This window comes from Gracilinanus agilis, chromosome 1 (genome assembly GCF_016433145.1).
Source record: "Gracilinanus agilis isolate LMUSP501 chromosome 1, AgileGrace, whole genome shotgun sequence".
Lineage (NCBI taxonomy): Eukaryota > Metazoa > Chordata > Mammalia > Didelphimorphia > Didelphidae > Gracilinanus > Gracilinanus agilis.
The window spans coordinates 86317149-86340419 of NC_058130.1; the positions used below are offsets into that span (position 1 = coordinate 86317149).

The 23271-nt window shown below is 41.7% G+C and overlaps 1 protein-coding gene across 1 annotated transcript in view; it reads right to left on the reverse strand.

Moving 5' to 3' along the window:
• Positions 1–2857: 2857 nt before the first annotated feature.
• Positions 2858–23271, reverse strand: part of NISCH (nischarin) — a 43957-nt gene continuing 23543 nt past the window's right edge. The window contains exons 11-21 of the mRNA XM_044673859.1: positions 22933–23061; positions 21459–21572; positions 20868–20976; positions 16438–16559; positions 15418–15470; positions 13316–14608; positions 9795–9969; positions 8889–9042; positions 7899–8027; positions 7138–7299; positions 2858–4173 (exon numbers count right to left, since the gene is read on the reverse strand). Coding sequence (XP_044529794.1) covers positions 3545–4173; positions 7138–7299; positions 7899–8027; positions 8889–9042; positions 9795–9969; positions 13316–14608; positions 15418–15470; positions 16438–16559; positions 20868–20976; positions 21459–21572; positions 22933–23061 — 3069 coding nt within the window. The 3' untranslated portion in view covers positions 2858–3544. The remainder of the gene's footprint in view (positions 4174–7137; positions 7300–7898; positions 8028–8888; positions 9043–9794; positions 9970–13315; positions 14609–15417; positions 15471–16437; positions 16560–20867; positions 20977–21458; positions 21573–22932; positions 23062–23271) is intronic.

The following is a 23271-nucleotide window of genomic DNA, read 5'->3' on the forward strand; positions in this document are numbered from 1 at the left end:
ATTACAGGTAGTATTTGAGCTGGGCCTTAAAGAAGGATGCAACTGGCCAGGGTTGGGTTGGAATAGGGAATTGTTCTGGATGAAAGGCTTAAGAATCACTATGGGTCAGTTAGGTCACTCCGTGGATACAGCGCCAGGCCCAAGGACAGGGGGATCTGGATTCAAATCTGACCTCAGATGCTTCCCAGCTATGTGATCCTGGGCAGCTCACTTCTCTAATTGCCTAGCCTATACCAATTTTTTTTTTAAACCCTTACCTTCAGTCTTGGAGTCAATACTGTGTATTGGCTCCAAGGCAGAAGAGTGGTAAGGGTAGGCAATGGGGGTTGTGACTTGCCCAGGGTCACACAGCTGGGAAGTGTCCGAGGCCAGATTTGAACCTAGGACCTCCCATTTCTAGGCCTAGTTCTCAATCCACTGAGCCACCCAGGTGCCCCCCTATACCAACTTTCTATCATGGAATCAATACTTAATATAAATTCTAAGATGGGTTTTAAAAAAAAATCACTGTAGACTCTTCCTTATATAGAACCTGGAAGGAAGGCCAACTTTTTTTTTCAAAATTTTTAATAGATTTTGGTTTTACATTACCTACATTTCCCACTGTTCCTTCCCACCCACCTTCCAGAGCATCCCCTTATTTAAATTTTTTAAAAAGGGAAAAGCTAAATTAATCAGTATACCAAAAGCGGATGTTATATGCAGTGTTCCATACCCTTGGCCCACAAACTTTGCAAAGAATGAAAGGAGAAATTTATCTTTCCTTTGGGCCATTATAATTCCAAAGCACTGGATTTTGATGGTTTTATTGCTACTGTTCTTTCCATTCACATTATTTGATCATTTTGTGTTTATTTTCTTAGTTTTGCCTTTTGTATAAACGTTTTCAAGCATCTCTATATCATTTCATCACTTTTTTTTCCTCAAGGGTGGGGAAAGGTAGGGAACAAGTATTTATTGAGTTCCTGCATGCCAAGCACTGTGCTAAATGCTTTTCAAATATTTTCTCATTTGATCCTCATCAGGGAGATGCTATTATACCCATTGGATAGTTGAGGGAAGTATGGCAGAGGCAAATTAACTTGCCCATTCACAGAAGTCTGAGACTGGATTTTCTGACTCTAGACCTAGCCTTCTACTCACTTTACCATCTAGCCACCACAGGACATTAATATTTCTCTACATTCATGTCCCACAATTTGTCCAAAATAAAAGGCTAAATTTACTTTGTTTCCAGGTTTTTAGTATTCAAAAAATTCTGCTTTACATATTTTGTTGCATATAGGGCCTGGTATGTGCCTAGCAGTAGAATCAATGGATGAAAATGCATCATGGATGTTTTGGTTGTTCTAACTCAAAGTGGCTTTCCAGAATGACTTGGGTAAGTCTCAGTTCCACCACTAAAGTGCCCATCTTTCAAACTCTGGAATTAACCAACTATAATCAACAGCATGGCATGGATTGAGATGGCACAGGAACTCAGATTTAGACCTCAAAAGGAACAAAGTCATCTACTCCATCTACTCTGATGCCCTCATTTTACTGATGAGGAACCTGGGAATTTGAGGGACTTTTTAAGGAGGCCATGTAGGTCTGTGTCTAGCAGACGGCAGAGGAACAGAATAGGATTGGATTAAGTTTCTTGTTCAAAGTATATGGCTAGGAGTCCTTCGAGCTTAGGAGAGAACCTTCCCTGGATCTCTAGTGAAGGTCCCAGGTCAGGCCAAATCAGTCTGAAAGCTGGGTAGGCACTTGGTGAATTTGGCTTATAAAACATTGCTCCCTTGTCAACCCATATGGAAGTTGACTTCACTGTGTCCTCTGAGAGGCTAAGAAGGTGGAATTCAGGCTCTCATTGCGTTGCCTAGGGGTCTTCCAAGATCCCCAAGAGTCTATGTCTCTAGGTCTGAGTTAAGCTGGAAGGAGGCATCAGAACAGCATGGCTGCAGAGTTGGAGGGTGGGGAAATTTTTATCTGAAGTGATGTATGAAACAATCTCCTTAAGGCAGAGGGTCTTTACCTTTTTGTGTCACAAACCCCTCCTTTGAATGTTCCTAAAAGGTTAAAATAGAGGATGGCAAAGGAAACAAATTGAAAGAGTTCTTGTTCACAGATCTACGTTAAGAGGAGAGTTGATTTGAACTGGCTCTGTGGAAGAATGCCTGTACCTATGAAGCCAGAAATCCTTGAAGTACTCCGAGTAGAGAACTTTCACTCTACACAGACTGACTCGATGCAGATTTTGAAATCCACTTTCCAAAACACACCTACTCACTTTATTGTACTATGCATGCTTTCTACTCCCACCCTCCCATAAAAAAGCCTTTAAAAAAACCCTCCAAGTGAAAATAGAACAGCCGTGTGGCAAGATGATCACTGCTGCATGATCAGGAGTTTGGCTTGAGACCTCTGCCCATCTGTGCCTGGGGACCGGGTGTCTGTGCCCAGCCCCTGTGGGTTCCTCCTCCTGCTCTCACTTGTCTCTGTCCTCTCTCCATAGGCACACAGCCCCCTTCTCTGCCTCCCTCCTCCCCTCCTACCGGCAAAATTCCCATTTTAGCCAAATCCCTTTACCTAGAGGTCTGCAGAATGGTCCACTTATGTGAAGCAAGAACTGCCCCAATTTTAAGTGAAGAGATGGGGTTTGGAGCAAGTAGAAGAGGGGCTATTCCTAAGCTATTCCAGTCCCCTTTCTAGACTCTCCTAGATGCTGCTGCTCCATTTCAGAGATGAACCTGTCCTCCCCAGAGGCTCAGGAGAAGCGTAAATGCAAAAAGAGGCTCATTCAGAGCAGCCCTTCTCCCTCCTGAGATATTCCAGCCTCATCTAGAAGGACTGTGACCCAAGAAAGCAAGGCTGTGTCAAATTCCACTTTATTGGTACTGTGAAAGGAAGCAATGGGGTAACACTCGGTGCGTGGAGGGTGGATGGCCCAGTGTTCACTCACATGCATCCGGTCATCACCATCTTTGTTGTTCATGACACACATGCACGTAGATTCTGGCAGAGACGTTCCTGGAGTGAGCGCGTGCCACTCCCCCACCGAAGTGCCGTCTCCACACGTGGGGTATCTTCATGTGAATTTTGCTATGAGGTTCATGATTAGCAGCAAAATAAAAACCAATTTTGACACTTCATAAAAAGACAAATGTAAAAGTGTCCCTAAGATCATATTAACTTAAATGTTTAGCAGCACACCCAGTAAAATACAGCTCACACGTACCACACTGCACTTTGGGACATCACGAGCACTTCTCTTGCCATGACTGACAATGGCGTGGGTTGGGTAGACAGATATATACAGGAAACGAATGGGGAAATAGAGAAAGCCCTAGACAGCCTTGTCAGGCCGATCTGACTCCTTCCAGTTCACGCAGGTTCCCAGGAGGCAGAGCAGGAGAAAGTGTTTACATACTTAGGATAACAGAAGCGGCTGCCGCTGCCCTGCACACACGGGAAGTGTTCTAGGGAGGCTAAAGCCCTCACCTGGCCTGGGCCGACTTCTCCCAGGCCTTGTTCTGGTCCCTGCCCATCGCCGGGCATGTTACCCCGTGAGCTCGAGGGGTAGCTCCCGTCCACACAGCGTTTCCCACTGTCTGGCGAGCATGGAGATGAGCTTCTCTCGGCTCTCGGCACTTGGGATGAAGATGTACCACTGCACTTCCCTGCCCCCATCACGTCCCCTGGCTCTGGGGACTCCCTGGGCAGTGACCAGAGTGTCTCCAAAGTGATCAAGGGTCAGGTTCTGCATTAAGTCGTGGTTTTGTACATCATCGAACACGAAGGTGAGGGCCTGAGGGTACATCTGGTAGCCCATGAGTACCCGGTCCAGGTCCCGGATCCTCCGGCCATCAGCAAGCTGATATTTGTCTTTCTTTGGCGGCTCCTTGGCAAAGTCAGGCAGTGGGTAACTGACGTGGTCCTCGTCAAAAAGGAAGAGATCTGAACTGGTCAGAATGAGTGTCTTTGGCTGGAGTGAAGTGCTGGCCAAAGTACCTTCCCCAGGATTCACTTGGAATGCCAAAACATAGAGGAGGATGTTCAGAGCGGGGCGGTCTGCCAAGCCATCCATCTTCTCGGCCACGATGAAAGCCAAGTCTCCAATCTCCTCCTCATTAGGGTAAATAAACTTGACTCTGCTAGAGTGGATCAACTCATAGTTGTCCATCTTTCCTGCAAAGACAAACACATGAATGGCATGTTGTAACTTCATAATTCTTGATGTAGTTTAGTGGAGATAACACAGAATTTGGGAGTCAGGAGATCTGAGTTCTAGCCCCACAGGTCTGATGTAGAGCAAGTCAGCTTCTCAAATTGTCACGTTCCTACCTAGAAAATGAATACTACACCTGACTTCACAGGGCTGATTAGTTTAATCATCATTACTCATGATTTCTAAGGCAGAGTAACCCATGGCCCTGGGAAAGGGTTAGAGCAACTAAGGCTTTATTCATTAATTCATTAAATAAACATTTTCTGAATTTCTATCACATGATAAATCCTGAAGGAGATAACAATGACTGACCCTCTGAAACTTGGAATTGTCAGAAATAAATTTAAATAATGTTTAAAATAATATTTAAATTAATAAAAATGTAACTTAAAATTTAAATAAAAATATGTAATAAAAATAAAATAAACAGAAATAAATTAAATAAATAAACAAATAAAAAGGAATAAAGAAATTCTGAGCTAAAGATCCATCTTTAATTGTGGGAAATTAGAGCTGATGGTCCCCAACCTGTGTCAAAGACCCTTATTTAGATGTTCAACAGTGTGTTTTATAGACTTGACAGTTAATTAGCATGAGTGATTAATAAAATGTTCAGACCATGTTAAAAACATGTTATAATAACATTTGGTAACAAGTTTTGTAATTTGATAAGAATAAATAAATCCTAGTGCAAGGTCAAGACAAGATAATTACTCTTATAACTACTAGTCCAAAACTCTCATACTAATACTGGGGAGAGTTAAATCAGAGGAGCCTGTCTTTGACTCTAAGACTCTAAGGAGCCTGTAATGGGTATAAATTTTCACTGAATCAAATATCACACCTTGACAAGCCAAGGTAGTTTCCCTCTTATCTCATTAGGCCTGCTGTGCACTCATCATTCCAAAGGAGTCCAGCTCCTCTCCTGCTGTCTGACTTGCAGCTTCCCTAGATAACTGCACAGATCTGAAGTTTTTATTTCTCCAACAGAAGCTCTTAATCTAGTTGGTTGCTATAATACACCAAACTCCACTCTTTCTACTACTCTGGTTAATCTACTATTAGAATCAATATCTTATATGCAATAGTTTACTAACTGGGTCTAACTCTAAGAATCATAGTTGTAGGGGCAGCTGGGTAGCTCAGTGGAGTGAGATTCAGGCCTAGAGACAGGAGGTCCTAGGTTCAAACCCAGCCTCAGCCACTTCCCAGCTGTATGACCCTGGGCAAGTCACTTGACCCCCATTGCCCACCCTTACCACTCTTCCACCTATGAGACAATACACCGAAGTACAAGGGTTATAAAAAAAAAAAAAAAAGAATCATAGTTGTAGTTACTTACTCAAAGGATTATGTGATTCCTTATTCTATAATCACTGATATAAAACTAATAAAGACAATTTCCTTTTCAAAATCTAGCAGAGAACCAAACTTGATAACTCTGAAAAAGGGTCCTAACCTCATTTCAAATTCTGTCTCTTCCCCTTGGCTAGGTGATGAGGGATAAATCATGTCACCTCTCTTCAAACTAAGTCTACAAATAGATTTTGGGGAGAACATTACTGTCTCCATTTTGCCTTCTGTCCCTCTTTTCAGTGACGCCTCTTTAACAATTTCTTTGCTAACTCCCTTTCCCCACTGTTTTACAATTACAAAAATAAAACTCATACGATTTTGAATGTCCAACACACAAAACAGGAATTAATGTTGTCTGATAAAGATGCAGTTTAGTGTGTGTGTGTGTGTGTGTGAGAGTAAGAGAGAGAGAGAGAGAGAGAGAGAGAGAGAGAGAGAGAGAGAGAGAGAGAGAGAGAGAGAGAGAGAGAGAGAGTTAAGTTTCTTTTTCCTGGTGCATACAGTGAAAGTTTAGGCAACTAATCATTCATGTGGTTTCATTTCTTTCTCTATTCTCCATTTTCCTTTTTCATTTCCCACAATACTTAGGCATCTTATTGAATAAGTAGATAGATAGATGGATGAAAGAAAGAAAATGCATTTATTAAGTACTTAGTATGTGTCAGGCACTGTGAATACAAATAGAAATCACAAAACAATCTCTTGGCTCTAGAAGCTTACATTTTAGATCAGTGTTGGGAGTCAGGAAGATCTGAATTCAAATATGACTCTATACACTTACTAGCTATGTAACCTGGAATATGTCAATTAACCTCTCTCCATCTTAGTTTCCACATGTATAACATGATGAGAATAATGGCACTTATCTCACAGGGTTGTTGNGAGAGAGAGAGAGAGAGAGAGAGAGAGAGAGAGAGAGTTAAGTGACATACATGTGTCCATGGGTCCATCCATCCAATAAATAAGTGGCTAAATAAACTAAGTACCTTGTCTTGTCTGTTCTATTTGTTTTTATTTGTGTTTGTGTGGTGGTTAGCAAGAGCCCTGAAAATTCTTGTGACATAAGTTATAGATGGGATGGGATCTGCTGCATTGGTGGAGAAAGTTTTCACACTGACAAAAATCACAAATCCCTGACATATGAAGATAGCATGTGTAGAAGAGCCCAAAGGATAGAGATCAGGGTAGCCTGGAGTAGTCAGGGAATGCCTATCAGAATTGTGGTATTTGAGCTGGATGTAAGAGGAGATCCAATGTCTAGGGTTATTGTGAAGCTTTGCAGAACAGGAACAAAGGCCATAGAAATAAGCCAACTTTATGGTTATCAATCCTTATTTGAAGGTAGGGAAACTGAGGCTCACTGAAATTAAATAACTTCCTTATGGTCACACAGGTTCCATAAGGAAGTTATTTAATTTCAATGAGCCTCTACCAAATAAGTTTTTGCCAGCTCCAAGCCTAGGATTCTTTTCTAATACATCCTGCATATTCCAAACAGGGAAGTGAGAAAGATCAGCCCACCAAGCTAATTTCCTGAAGGAAAAGAGGAAATCGGAGTTTTTCATTACCTGTATTTTTGTTTCCAAATTCAGAATAAAAATCCTTGTCGACTGGTTCTGGGGAAGGTGTACGGGCCAGCAAGGAGAGGACAGCCATGAGGTGTTGAATGAAGGTGTGAGTAGAGTAACTGTCTCGAGTCAGACAAGTTACAATGTGATCTGCAGAAGAGCCTAAGGGAGAGAAGTCCGTGCTACTTGGAAATACCCAGCCCCATTCCCTTGCCCACAAGGCCCTGGGATTTTTACTCTGCAGCTTGTTTGGGAGGGAGCCTTTGGAAATCAAACAACAGGATGAGACGTCCTGAACAGCTTGAATATGGAGCTGAGAGACTGGCAGCAGTTTCGAAGGCAGGAAAGGCTGACACACATTTTTTTTGGAATGGATTAGGAAGGCCAAGAGAAAGAGCTGAGCTTTCTCTCTTTAAAATATATTTAGGAAGTGTGAGCCAGAAACATCCTGCATGCTACTGAGAGGGAACTCTGAGGTTCATTCAGTCTGTCTGTTTATTATTCTGTTTACTTGGTTCCTTGCTGACAGGTCACTGGTGAAATTCTTGACTTTAGACTATGGTCAAAAGGGCAGATTCAGCAACCTCTGTTGTTTCTAAAAGTTCATGGTCACTTCCTCCCTCCCCAGCTACTTGGCTGAAAGTATCCATGCATGCACAAAGAAATAAATCTGCATGTGATAATGAGGGCTGGATATAAGAAACCAGAACTGAATAGAGCTATTTGTTTGTTAGAATAAGAACAGAAGAAATGTCACTCACCAGTAACTCGAAAATACTGATCAAAGAGCCCAACATTAACTGACTGTAGGTCGTTGAGCTTTAAAACAAAGCACTGGGACAGATGGAAAGGGCTATTGTCATAATCAGAATTCCTTTGATTCCAGAAGTCTATGCATAAAAAGGAAAAACAAATTAGCAAAGATCAGTTCAGATTTCCCTAAGTGGGCGAGCCACTTCAAACTCCCCACCCTAGGAGTCTATGTGTTTTGGATAAATAACACATTTCTCTTTTGGAAAACTCATGTCCAGGAGCAAAGTACATTTTTAGTACCTAACAAACTGTGCAGAAGGGAACACAACTCAAGCCTCTGAGAAAAGATATAGAAGTCTTTTTCCTAAGTCAAATGAACTCTTGTTTGCACCTTTGTAAAACACCCCAGGAGGCCAACTGGAGGCAGAAGAGTCAAAATACTAGCCTGGCCTTGTGTGACACAGCATGAGATCAGTTTTAACTAAAGCCACCTTGGATTTCTGTTTTCTGAAGCAGTGTGTATGAGTTCTGTCCCAGAGTCCAATTCTAAAAAGCCAGTGCCCCAAAGGGCAAGGCCTGTGCCAAGCATTCATGCAGAATAAAGGCATCAGTTAGTCTAATCTCTAAGAGGAAAGGAAGTTTTCAAGGATAGAAAGACCTAATGGCTAGAAGTCACCAATCAATCCAAAAAAACATTACCAGCCAAATAACTGCAATAAGTACAAAAACTTTAGACCAAGCTTCAGGGTCAATAATTCTCAGGAAGAAATATAATATTGCTGTATCATATGCTATTTTGGGCATGTAAGGAACAGATAAGTCTTCCAATTCAGCTGGAGTTTCACCTAAAGAAGATCACCAAATCCAGAGAGCTAAGTTAGGACTTTATAGGTGTGGAAGATTAAATGAGATGAAAGAAAAGTGGGCATGCATCTTGTAGACTCCTAGCATCTCCACCTCTACCGTGGTGATATCCAAATAGCTCCATGTCACCTTACCTAGCAAAGGCTCACAATGATGACGAATAGAGTCATCCAGAAGAAAGTATACAGCTTTGGTTGTTAGTAACACACAGGCTGTGACTTCCACATCAGGGGTTTTGTAAAATAAAACTGATGACCACATGAGGTGTCTCAGCTCTTCATTTTCAACCTAAAAAGAGAAAAGATTTGTGGACTTGCACTCACTATATATAGCCACTCCTAATTTCTCATTTTTTTTCTCTATAATATTTCAGCCTCCCACACCTCACCTCCCAGTGCCACCAAGAGGCATTACCTGAAAATAATACTAGTGGGACACAATGAAGGAGTCAAAGTTTTAACCGATTAGGTATCCTAGTCACATCTTTCACACGGATGGGAAATGATGTGAAGACCCCTAGTCCCAAAATAACTACCATACGAAATAATCACAAAATAACTAGGGAAGGGAGAAAAGCAGTTTTTTATAAAAAGCAAACACCTCTGAAAGGGGCAGTATATTAAAACTATTATCAATCACCAATACCTTGGCAAGAATGAATCAATTTCCCAGGTGAATATTTTCAAAGAATGAGAGCTGGTAGGGAAGGAGGGCAAAAGGGAGGGAGAGGAAGGAGAAAAATGGGATTCTTGGGAGGGGATGCCAGAAGCATAGAGAGTGACAGTACTTGAGGCCTAAAATGACCACTAGAAGGAGACTGAAAAGCTGAGAAAACTCAACTGGCCTGAAACACTCTAAAGAATAGCTAAAACTTTGAAAAATGACAAAGTTCTTCATCTCATCTCAGCTTTCACCAGCAACTTCTGAAATTGGACCCAAAGAAAACTTTTAAAAGTCTTATTCTGGCCCTAAACCTTGGATAACAAGGTTAGAACCCAACCAAGACAAAAAGCCAAAGACCAATAATTGGGGGACAATACCTCAGCAACATTGTTATGGAAAAACTCAACAATGGCACTTCCCCTTAATCCAGCCACATACTGAAGAGAGGAGGAAACTGGCAGGTAAAAAGGAATCTGGTTGTCTTCTGTCATCTTCTGCATCAGAAATTCACTTGGGTACGGGGAGGAAAGAGTCAGATGAGGCTTGGAAAAGCTATAAAAATTCAACAAAGATCACATTAGGTGAAAGTGAGCCTGACATAACGAAGCATGTTCAAAACAAAGGAGGAATTTTTAGGCAGCCCAGACTCATTTTGTGTATAAGAACTTTAGCCTGAGCTTCCCAGGGAAAATGAAGATTTAAGGATAGTAATAGGAGAGAAGTGCCTGAAGGGTAAGGAAGCAAAGGCCAGAAAGACAAGAAAGGGGGATAAAATGAAGTGAGTGACTCTTGGATCATCGGAAAAGATGTTTCCAACTAAAAGCCTTAGAGTTACAAAAGCCAACTTTAAAGCAGGGGTTTCTAAGCTATACTGTACCTTTGCCCTCAGAATACTGCAGAGGAATGAAGTGTTAGAGGATAAAAAAAACAACATGTCTCATCTGGGCTTCCTCAGGCAGTAGGATCCCCAAGACTGGTTGACAGTCACCGCATAAGGAGACAGAGAGAATAGCAAAAAGAATCAGCCTAAAAATTATGCTGGGCAGGAAAAAGTTAAGAGGCAGGGTACACCCAGACTAAATATTATACAGGGGTTTGAATGTCAGACTGAATAAGTTAGATTACATTAAAGGAAACAATCACAGAGTTCTTTGAGCAGGGGTGTGTGTCTCTGGATGATTAATCTGGTTTCAATGTGGAAGATGGACTAGAAAGGAAGACCAGTGAGGAAGCTGATGCAATACTCTAGGCAAGAGGAAATGAGGGCCTGGACTCTGGTGTTAGTAATAGGGAATGGAAATAGAAAGATAAATACAAAAAAGAACATGAAGAAAGAATTAAGAAATTTGATCATTTGACATGGGGGATAAAGGAGAGGAATAAGAGAAAAAGAGTTTAGATTTTTAGGCCTCAAAAACAACTTGAGTGACTAAACAAAGTCAGGAGTCAAGTGTTGTAATCCAGATTATATTGATAGCCACATGACTCTGGACAAATCCTTTTTCTACCTTGGGCCTAGTTTTCTTAAGACTTCATTCAGCCTGTATAACCACCCTCCAATAAAACTCACTTTCCCCCACTGGCTCCCAATTAGAAGTCTTTAAATAAGACCCTTCTAGGCTTTCCCAAAGAAGGTTGGAGGAGGAAGGGGCAGGGGAGAATAGAAAGAAGACAAGATTATTCCATTGTAGGAATGGACATTCATTTTTAAATTGGCCAGATTTCAATGGTATCAGTAGTGGGGGATGCACTTTGTCTAACATACAGCATCTAAGAGAAGATCTCAGAGACACAGATCATTAGTACTGAACAGAGGCCTGCCTCCAGATAGTATATTCCAATGGAATGACTGAGAGGTAGATGACCCAGTTACAAATAACAACTGTCTGGCTTCTCATACGACTTCTGTGGACCTTGATTTCTTTGGCTATGAGAGATAGACTACATGACTTGAAGTCCCTTTTAGACCTGAATCTGAATGAATGAATATTCCAGACTACAAACTGTTGGAGAGAAATTATTAAGGTTTCTAGTTCCTTTATATCCACAGTAATCAGCTGAGAGCTCTGTATATAGGAGATGCTTGATAAATGGCTACTGCTATATCAAGCACAGCCTCCAAATTTAGGCCAAGAAACTCAAGAAAAGAGGCACAGTTCTGATTAAAGAATCATTTTTCTCTCCATGTTTTTCCCTCTATTGGTTTAAGGAAAGGCTCTGTTTGAAACAAGCTAGCTGTACTATCCCACAGCTTTTCTGTGCTTTCCATAATCTGGCATCTCAGTCATGGACAATTAAATCTAGAGGAAACCTTGAGCCCACATTGAGTACAAGCACAATGAATGACCATGCATCTTTTTCTTCAAGGGATGGTCAGTAATCAGCCCTCCACACCTGGATATACCACTTACATGAGCATTATTTGCCCATTTATGGTTCTTGATAAGAACTGATTGCTGCTACTACATTTGCATAAAAGGATCTTTTGTGTATATTCTAAAATAACTTGAGCTTACTATCGTTTGCATCATGCCGAGAATACAGAATTGAGGTCAAAATCAGAGTGAAATAAGAGGAATCAGCAAGTTCACATATTATGAACTCTGTTCATACTTTTGTCAAAAGTTCTGGGTTCAAATTTAACCTCAGACATTTCCTAGCTGTGTGACCCTGGGCAAATCACTTAATCCTAATTGCCTAGCCCTTACTACTCTTCTACCTGGAAGTGATAAGATACTTAATGTTGATCTTAAGACAGAGGGTAAGAGATTTTTTTAAAAAAGACTATCTCTGCCTCACTAAAAATCAAAGAAATACATATTAAAGCCATTCTGTAATACAATCTCACAACCTTAAACTGGTCAAAATCACTGAAAGTGACAAAATTCAATGTTGATGGGGTCTGGAGTTGTAAGCTTTGTAGAATCTTTTTGGAATACAATCTGGTAGCACCCACATAAGCATATATTTTTTTAAAGCCCATACCCTGTGAACAAAATAATATCAGAGTAGGAATTGTATTCAGAAAACTGTCAAGGGCAAATAAAAGAAGAACTAGTTGCTTTTAGGAGGAATAAAGTTCCCATATGTTAAAAAAAAAAGAACTAGTTTAGCTGTTGTAAGACTTTTGTAGCAAGATTGTTTTCACAAATTAATTAAAAAACAAACCAGAAGCAAACTAATGGAATGAAAAAACAGCAGTTGCAAAGTCAATCGTGATATATTCACGTAAAGGAACAATAAGTCAAGAGAGAACTACAAATTTGAGGAAGAAAGACCTGCAAAGACCAATGTATAGAGAATGATTAGAAGCAGGGTGTTAGAGGGAAAGAATTAAGTGAAAGAATGAAGCACATACATATAAGATTTATCAAGAAAAGAAGTAAGAACAAAGAGGCAAAGGAACCTAATGACGACTCAGAGGGACAGACCTGCAGGAGCTCAAGAATGTTTTATGAAATGAAATTAAATGAAATATAAAATTACTGAGAAATTTTCCCCATTGATTTTCCCTAATATAGTTCTAATAAAACATTTTTAAATGATGCTAATGAAAAGTGTTAAGACAGAGTCTTCTAGCTCAAGTGAATGATGTTACTTGTGAAAATTCACACACATCTACTTTTATTTGCTGCTGTACACTAATAAGGGCAGAATTATAACGTGGAATTTTAGAACTATACTCTGCTATTGTGCGCACACACATGCTCCATTTATGACTTAAGTAAATTCACAGAGGAGGAAAAAATGAAACCAGCATTAAAGAGGCCACCTAACTCTTACTATTGCAACCCTGGTGAGGGACAGGTCATAAAAGGTACAACAAATAGTATTATCAGTAGGTTTGTGGTGGGTCAGTAAGGTGTTAATACTGAACTAAACTTCTGGAAGTCCTTACCTGGCTGCCTGCAGATTATTAGAGTCCAAAAGATGGTTTCTTGCCATTTCCAAATTTTTGGAAGCTTTGAAGATAACTATAGTCTTCACATCCTGTAGGAAAGTCCTCAAGAGGTTGTAGATTCTCAAAAAGTGGAATTTTTCATGAGGTAGGACAAAGACTGCAGTGACAAATCTGTATCCAACCAGCAGTTCGAGCACATGACCATCAGAGAAGGAACCTTCAGGCTGCGTAGAATGGCGGGTTGGATGCAACAGAACAGAGGCCAGAGGAATCCGGCTCAATCGGAAGATCTTTCTGGGGTCAATGGAGTGCCACTCTTTTTCTGGCAAAGCACTGAAATCTGCCTTTACTATGTTTAGGTGCTGAGGTGTGAGGAGTATCCAGCAGGGCTGTCCTGCAGAGTGCCCGGCTTCGGCTGACTCACAAGGCCTCAGGTTGTGCCCGGCCCATTCCGTCTCTCCCTCAGGCGGCTGCTGGCCCCAGGTCGGCCAGATGTCCCTTTTATCCCCACAGATCAGATAGGCAGGAAAACACGCCTTTATCTCACTGTCCTCGGAGGATATGTGGTAAAATCCCATAAGCTGGTAAATGAACTCCTGCAAGCTAGCCTTGCCACAAGAGAGCATGGAGTCAGCCAGCACGGGTGGCTGTTGGGGCGAGCAGCAGGTGTGTAAACAAGAATGGAACGCCTGGAGATGGGAGGCGTCTGCGATGAGACACAAGCAGTGCCCCCCGCTTCTCACCTTCAGCACCAAGCACACTTCAGGCACAAGGAAGCCAAACTCAGTCAGGTCCCCGTATGGGAAGCACAACACTAGCTTCAAGGCAGAGAGGATGTGGAGACGGTTCCCTTTGGATGCCTGGTGAGGAATCTCGAATACAGCGATGACGCTGTTGGTCAGAACCAGACAGGCCGCGAAGTGCCGGATTCCTTTGTGAATCTGAATGGAGAAGCCCCAGAGGACCTGGAGGATGTGCAGGTGCTCGGCCGCCAGGCCTCCGTCAGGGGCAGGAGTGGCACTCCACTCCAGAGCCGGCTCTCCCTTAGGAAGTCCCATTTCAAAATAGCCACCCTCCGTGTCAATGTCTCTGGAGTCACTCCCGGGGCCCCTTCTGCTGGCTGCTTCAGTCCAGGAGAGCGGCTGTCTCTGCACTACCTGCCTTATCACAGCAGAAAGGTGCTGCATGAAATCCTGGTTGGTGGTTGTGTAGGCTATGCAAGTGAATGGCAAAATGATGATGTTACCTGGGTCAGGCAGCACAGGACGTTCATCCTCTGAGTGGCCCAAACTTTAAAGGAAAATTTTTTAGTTAAGAGCACATTGGGACATGAAGACATCCTGCATGGCTGGGGACACCCCAGTATCAAATGGTTCTTCAAGCTGGCCCAAACTAGGGTTCCCATGACAACGAAGGAGCCACTCTTCTGAAGTAGGAGTGCTCTGCTATTCCCAAAGGACATTAGCCATTATATCTATTATCTTGCCCAGCCCTACAATATCTGCCTCTATCCAAGACTTCCTGAAATGAGCCTTTAAGGAAATTTATCATAATCTGTTTAGATGAACAGTTCAAAGACTGAAAGATAAAAAGCACTAAAAACTATACTCAAGATAAGCAGGTGAAAACTAGTATTTCAATGACCACTGTTCAAATGAATGAAGAAAGGACAAGGGAATGAGCTAACGGCAGATTTTAAAAACCAACCGAAGCCATCTGTGCATTTGGGATCCACTATGGCTCTAGTTTGGCAAACATCCCCCACATTCAGTTTTAGGACACTCAGTTTAAGGACAAGATCCTTTGTCTTTAAATAGCAATCATTGCTACAGAAGCGGCACTGGCTTAAGGCTTTCTAGGTTCTGACACGCCGCTTTATGTGCCTGTTGCTGGTCAGATTTCGATTGGCAAATCTTTGAAATGATATGTATAGTCACTTTCAATTGGTTTTATTTGAAGGGAAAACATTCCCTAAGCAAAACCGTATTTTTTATTTGCTAAAAAACAAATACAATTGGTTGTTGGTGCTTAGGTACCCAGTAGTGCCTAATGAAGGCCACCAAACAAACCTAAGCCTGAGTTTATCAGCCACCCCTCACCATGTGGGATTGTCAGCCTCAGAGTTTTTCCTTGAGTCCATTATAGAAGCCGCCTGAAAAGAGAAGGAAGGCATGTGTCAACAACACACTAAAAGCAATCCCTCTTCAACTCAATTCCATTACCTTTGGGTCTGAGGCTCCAGCACTGCTCAAAGTTCTCTGTGAATCACTGACTAGGAATGCATGCACGTATCTGGCCTACTCAGTGCCCCCATCTTATCTCTCTTTTGTTTGAAAGCTTTCAGAAAGCAAGGTCTAGTCTAGAAATTTGGCATAGCTCCAGCCCTCAGTGGTCAGAGAAATCTGTGGTAACAAGAAGACATTCGGATATCCCACAGAACTGCTTTTGAGAAATCTTGGGCAAAGGGAAGATGGATCACAGAGCTGAATGATATACAAGGAGTGTCAAGGATATGGACAGGAAGGATAGCATTCTGCTGCCATCTCTTTTTTCTGAACACAGGAGGAGGTCAGGAACCCATATCAGCAGCAAAGCAGAAGTGTAATGTTACACAATAATGATGCCGTGCTATGACTCTGAGAACTTGACGCAACACTGCCAGATATAGAAACACCACTATGTGCCCAACTGCAAGCAGAGATCTCTTATTCCCGGTCCTGGCTGGCTACACTCTGGAAACATTCTACAAAGAACCATCCTGGGAACATTTTCCCCATGAAATAATTCCATTAATGCTATTCTCTGAGTAAATGGAAGCTTCTTCATTTAACATTAATTTTTAGAAGTTCAAAGTAAACTCCCAGTAAGACCCTTATTACTAAGACTGAAACACGGTTTATTAGCCTTCTTCTTAACACAGAAACCTGAAAGGGAAAGAACAACAGATTCAAAAAGACAATGGAAATGGTTAAGAAATCAGAAATGGTTAAGAAATGGTTACTTAGAGACATCAGCTGGCAACCAATGGAGCTAAGTCAGTTTCTGCTTCCCAAATTTTCTCATATTTTAAAAATGAATTCACTTTCCCAGATAACAAACATCCCCAAAGCCACAGTTACCTGTCCTTTATGTGTAGACAAGAGAGGGTTGGAGTATCTCTGGGTAAGCAAGGGAGAGTCAGGAGTCACACTAGCAGGTGGTGATAAGGTGCTGGGTAGGGCTGCTTTTCTGTGTATTATTTCTAAAGTAAATACAAAAGGTAATTATCCTGAGAGTAAAATTTAAAACCATTATCCTGTTATTTATCTATTAAATCAGAGACATAATCCTAAGGCCACAGAAAACATGTGGTAGCAACCAGTCATTAAAACCCATTAGGAGAAATTTTGTACCATTAACAGATCTAATTCTTCTCATACCTAATCAGCACTGTCTTCCTAGTTTAAGATGGACTTAATGATAAGTGTGATGTTGACATTTTTCAAACAGGATAACTGTTGCCTATCCACAGATAAGTTAATCAATGATCAGTGTAAGCTTTCTCATTTTATACACTCCCTTTCTGGTTTCAGGACAAAAAAGGATACTTCTTAGACCACTCAATTTGTCATTCACAAATGAATCAATATAAGTGAGAGTCATCAAAACTTTAGGGACTCAATCTATAGTTTGCAGACTCCTGGCCCAAGTATACACCCTTCCCTAAATAATAGAGTAGTATTCATTTGAAAAAAGGACAAGCTCCAGAGCTAAAGAGGCTCCTGTCACTAGTGAAACTGTTTTCTCTACATTTGATACTAGCCTTCCCAGTAGCTGCAGCACCTTTCCAGTGACACTTACTTATGATTTATGTGTCATGGAAACAGATGGTATTTTCAAAAGCCAGAAGCTCATTTATAAAAGCAGCACAACCGGAAACTTTATTTTATTCCTGGCATTTTCTAGATTAGCTGAGAGTGAAATAAAGATACCTAGCATGCTCCCAAGTATAGCAAAATTATGAGAACTTGACAAAAATAAGCAGCCAATTTAAATAAGCACAGCATTAAATATCAGAATGCTCACATATTCTTAGAAAGTGTACCTGAGAAATAAGAGAATCTCCTTTTAAGAGAGCATTTTCCACGAGCTGCCTCCTGATGCCTAAAATTTGATCTTTACATCCCACAGTATTTATAAAAAACCCTCTATTAGTCAAGCTACACCATCAAGATAAATCATTTAGAATATGTTACCCCTCTGCTTTGCTCCCCTATCAAGGCACAATTTTCTTAACCAAATAAGGGGTGAGCTATCCAGTGATCTTTTTTATCCTGGGTTTCATGTTCTAAAACAAAAAGATTTTTAAGTATAGTAAAAGAAAAGCCATAAGATTCCTTTTATAGAATGCTCTAATAACTCTGCCATTTCTCAGTTCTTTCCACTATTTTGATTATTATTTTGTGGAGTCAAAGAACAGGAGAATAACTAGCTCCCTAGAGAATGTGTGCCAGTCACACAAACTCCATCCCCCAATCCCCCCACCTGCCCAATCAACAGTTTGCAATATTTTGGAAATGATGGCAGGTGTAACCCAAAGCCACTGTTGGGGAGGTTTTTTTTGGCTTATTCAAAATGCTCTCACTACCACAGAAAAATATGACTACCTATTGGATGTAAATATAAGTGCCTGACTGGATTGTAACATACAACTTTTTACAACCATTGTGGGCTGAGATCAAGCACCAGTAGAACCATGGGAAAAGTCTCTTAAGAGCAAGTTCACCTATTATCTAGTTCTACTTAAAAAAGGAAAAAAATAATCAAGCTGGTGTCTGTTTTATTTGTTAATCTAAAACCACAACATGTTTTTGTAAAGATCTTGAAACTTGCTGTTTTTCAGTGCTGTTCCTAAGTGAGAGAAAAAACTGGCTCATGATGCAGGCTCAGCTAAAACCAGTGAAAGGTTGGAAGTGTGCCCTAAACATATACAAATTGAGATATTCACACTTCAGTAAGAACAAGAAGGCAGCATTTTCTTGGGTCTAAAGCACAGGTCAGAGATTGGGTAAAGCAGACCAGGATAAATGGCTTCATATTATCTATACAAATATCATACTGGGAATGATACCAAGAAAAAAACTTCAACTGGGAAACTTTATGAAATTTCCAAGCAGAGAAAACCAGTGTATTTTTCCTCCAAAGTCTGGAGACCATAAAAAGAGTGGGGAGCAGTTAGAGTGAATAGCCAAGTCTCTGGCATGCTGAGAACGATCAAGGGTCGAGTCCCAGGGCAGGGAGATGGGGTTAGCTACAAGGTGGAGCTCTTATTCAACATCTGGTTCTGTTCCAAGTCAAATTCTGACCTATCCACAGACTGATCAATAATGACATAAAGAGAAATGGACTACTTTCTTTCCTGTTTATAACACAACTTCTGTCTGGAACTAATTTCCCTCATGGTTTTTTCCACTAGAATCTTCCCACCATTGTGTCACTAATTCTCCTGGGATCTACTCAATTTATTCAACTCTAGAATGTATTTCAAATCTAAGGGATTTACCTGACTGGCCACAAAAGTTCTTCAAAAACTCTACTGCACAGATGATTTCTCACATTCTACGGCACCATATAACTTACAAGGACAGCAGAGAGAGCTGGCCATAGATTCAGGACAACATGGGTTCAAGTTTCACCTAGACCATGAACTGGCTGCTTAGGTGACCCTGGGCAAGTCACTTAGTGACTCTACTGCAGGCAATCCTCTAAAGGAGTGATGGGCAAACTATAGCCCTTGGGGCAGATGCAGCCCCCTGAACTGTTCTATCAGGCTGCCGGACATTATTCCTAATCTGATAAATACAATGAGTAGGATACAATACAATGAAATTTCAAGAGTTGCCTTAGAAACAGACTGACAGATGAGCATTTCCCTTTCCTTTGGCCCCCTCTTCAAAAAGTGTGCCCATCACTGTTCTAAGGAGAAGAGCCCCAGAAGGCACTAATATGTAAAATGGTTGGAAAAGCCCCTCACTGAAACCTCCCTATAAAGAAGAAATCATGAGTTCAGTTAAAAAAACACAAAACTCACAATTTATGAAGTGCTTTCTCATACATCATCTCATTTCCTTCTCAGGAGGGCCCATTATTATCCCATTTCTCCAAGTATCAAAAAAGGGAAATGATTTGTCAGGACCACACCATCATATTCTTTTGGTAAAACTAAAGAACAAGAGAGCAGCTAGATGGCTCAGAGGAATAAGAGCTAGGTTTAGAAGCTAGGAGGTCCTGGCTTCTAGTCTGGCCTTAGACACTTCCTAACTGACCCTGAGCAAGTCACTTAACCCCAGTTGCCTAGCCCTTAGGCAACTTTTTTTGCCTTGGAACTGACATAGCATTGATTCTAAGTCAAAAGGTAAGAGTTAAAAAACCCCAAAAACTAAAGGACAAGCACCTGTCAGGAGGGACATCTGCCTCTCATTTTTGGTCCTACAAATAGAGAAGTTTCCAACTGGAAGTTGGACTAGAAGGACTTCTATAGCAATGGAAAATTTGTCTGTGTCACCCACTATAAGGTCAGAACTCTCAACTGGGTAAATTTAATGAACAGATGACTAACATTTTAGCCAACTCTCAATTATTATAGACTTATTCTCCAATCTGTAAAGCAGAGGTGTCAGACTCTCAGCTTAGGCAAAACTCCCCAATGCAGCCTACATCAGATTAAAATGTAATCAAGAGGGGCAGCTGGTGGCTCAGTGGATAGAGTACTAAACCTGGAGTTGAGAGGTCCCAAGTTAAAATCTGGCCTCCAAAACCTCCTCACTGCTTGACCCTGGGCAAGTCACTTAACCCCCACTGCGCTGCCCTTCTGGCTTAGAATTAATACAAGAAGGTAAGGGTTTTTTAAAAATGTAATTGGGAAATATTTAACAAAATCAATTAATGCCATATGCCATAATGCTAATTTGTGATTTTGAGTCAATCTGTGGCCGGCACGTGAGTTTGACATCGTTGCTGCAGAAGACAGCGTCGATCCCCAGGTGTCTCAGGGGCCTCCACAGGACATGGCTCTCTGTTCCCTCCCGCTGAAGTGACTGTAGACTGACAGGCACTAATTAGGGCATTTACTAGGGTTATTAGGTCTTCTTCACCTTGTTGGCTCTCACTTTCTGCCATTAAAGCAGAGCCTGCAAAGACTAATATAACAGCGTTTGCCTTGTCCTGCTGGAGACCATGCAACTTTCTGGCTGTCTTCTTGCCTGCTTCCTACCCCCAACTCCCTCCTCCCAATTCCCCCAGCTTGACCTGTCAAGTCTTCCCCATACGTGGTAAGGGGCCAGGCCTCTCCACACCACACATGTACACTCTTCTCTCCCCCCTCTGTTTCCCATTAGCTTGTAAGCTGCCACGTGGCAGGGACTATTCTTTTTTGCTTTTATTTGTGCTTAGCACGGTGCCTCATTAGGGAGTATGTGTTTACCAACTGCCTGCCTGCCTCTCCTAGATGGCCTAGAGAAGTGGTACCCAGAAGCGGCCCTGCTCATCAGCACGATACATACATGATTACCTTGGCTGGGGCTGAGAGGCCGAGGCAGAGAGGGAGAAGAGGGACGAACAGGGAGAGAAGAACAGTTTGATTTGGAGCTGGCGGCAGTGAGCCGGGAATCCTCACTGATCTAATAAAGAAAGCACGCGGGGTTAGGGGTTAAAGACAAAGGAGAAGCCACCTAGCACCACCGAGGACGGCAAGCGCACACATGACTACATCAGTGGGGGTGTCTTGTTCAGAATCTGTCTTCCCTCCTTCCACAGACCAAAACACATTTGTAAGGCAGCTGTGGGGGTCAATTCCAAAGCGCCTTTCCCCACCTGGTAATTGCACACAGGAAGGAGGAAAAGAAAGATTGGGAAGAACAGACATAAAACAAGTCAAAGGGAGTGGGAAGGTAACTGCACAAAACACCAAGCAATTCTCCAGTCTTTCCTGAGCAGACAGAAATAAGCAAAACGATTCATTTCATTTGGGTTCTGGTCGTTGGCCAGAGAAGAGCCAGTGACTGAGATAACATGACTCTGGGTCCTTGTAAAGTCCTCGGCTGCCCCCTGTGCTTGCCCCACCCTCCCACCACCCACCAGATGGTCCCCAACACGAACCCACCTTTTTATCAGAATTATTCAGTTTGTACTTAGCTTCCTTTGCTTTCTGAATTGCTTTCAACACCTCTACAGTGTCAAGCTCCTTCTCTGTAGTCATGACATTATCCAAACAGACCTAAATAAAATCCACAGGAAAAATAATTTTCAGGGTATTCTCATGCATGTACTGTGCTAAACAGGGATCATAAAGGTCTTTAGTTAATCTCTGTGGTGAGGGGCTCCATGAAGAATACCAGGAGGAGAGGCCCTCTCTCTGGCCCTTTATCTCTCTACTCACAATATCGACAATAATATCCTTAATACACTATAACCACCCAAGCCTCAGGGAAATACTGCTGATTCTCATGAAATCAACCCTTCCAGGTGCTCTTTGTTTTGCCCTGGCTCACAGAAATTCTCCATCCCCACCCCTGCTCAGGTCTACCTCCAGATGATCAGGCCTACGTATCTGGAGAAGTCCCTGGCTCTGAATGGGGTGCAAAGGCTTCACAAACATGGGTAGGCCTGGAAGAATAAAGGGATGTGAATCGTAGGCAGAGAGGAAGGGGAACAGTGCAATGAAAGGTTAGAGTTAGGCATGAATAGTATGTACATGAGGTCCAAAGAGGAGCTGGACTGGCCGGAGTGAAGAGGAATGGCTATCAACCGGAGGTAGCACTGAATGCCTGGAAAATGACTTTATGCTTTATGTTCCAGGTTATCAGGAGACTTGATAGAAAGCAGCAGTGTTTCGGAAGTTTATCTGGCAAGAGTGTGTGGAAGGGAGGGGAGATGAGACTGATTAGCCCATGAGGTAAGGGAGTGGAGTAGAATCAAGGATCATTCAATCAACATCTATTAAGCGCTTGCTTATATTTGTTGTCACAATTTGTCTAGAATACTTTATCATTATTTTAAATATTTTTTTTCCAATTCTGTCAATAAAAAGTTATTAATGGCCAGGCTCAATTTGGGTCCTTATCTGGAGACCTCATATTTAAGCCTTAGAGGTCCCTCTTTCACTTCTGGTATTGCTGGCAAAGACCAGACTAGAAAATGCTTCTCAAGGACACATTTCGACTGTTTTCCTGACACAGCTGACACAGCTTGGCAAGTAGAAGATAATGGAAGAAGACAGATGACTTCCCAGAACTATCAGACACTCAATTTGAATTGAGGAAAAGTTTTTTTTTTTAATTTTCCAAATATAGGAACTGTGTATTTCTCATTATTGCGGTGTTGTTCTCTTTTGCAACTATCATACTCTATCCTCTCTGTTAACGACAAACTCAGTGAGGGCAGGGCTCATACCACTTGAATGACTATTTCTCTTAGTCCATAATACTTGATCTATTATGCAGAATACTTGGATATTAAATGAGAATATGAACATGTAGCAAAATATGGCCTAGCAATTCCATAGGGCCCTGAGAATCCAAGAAATCATAGCAGCTCAACACCAACATAGGACTTTGTGTTTTTCAAGTATGGCTTACCTCAGAGGCCCTTTCCCCAAACTGAGCTAGTACTTTGGTCCTATAATCAGGGATGATACTCAGAGGATTGCTGGATAATACCACTTCTTCCAAGCAAGGGAGGCTTCCTATGTTTTTGATCTCATCAATCTGAAAGAACAAATTGTTAAAAACCTTTTGGTTCCCAAATCTGACAGTAAATGGTACTTTAGTAGACTTAAAGACAGTTAAATTATTATTATTATTATTATTATTATTGTTGTTATTTAAACCCTTACCTTCAAGACTTAAGAGTCAATAGTGTGTATTGGCTCCAAGGCAGAAGAGTGATAAGGGCTAGGCAATGAGGATTAAGTGACT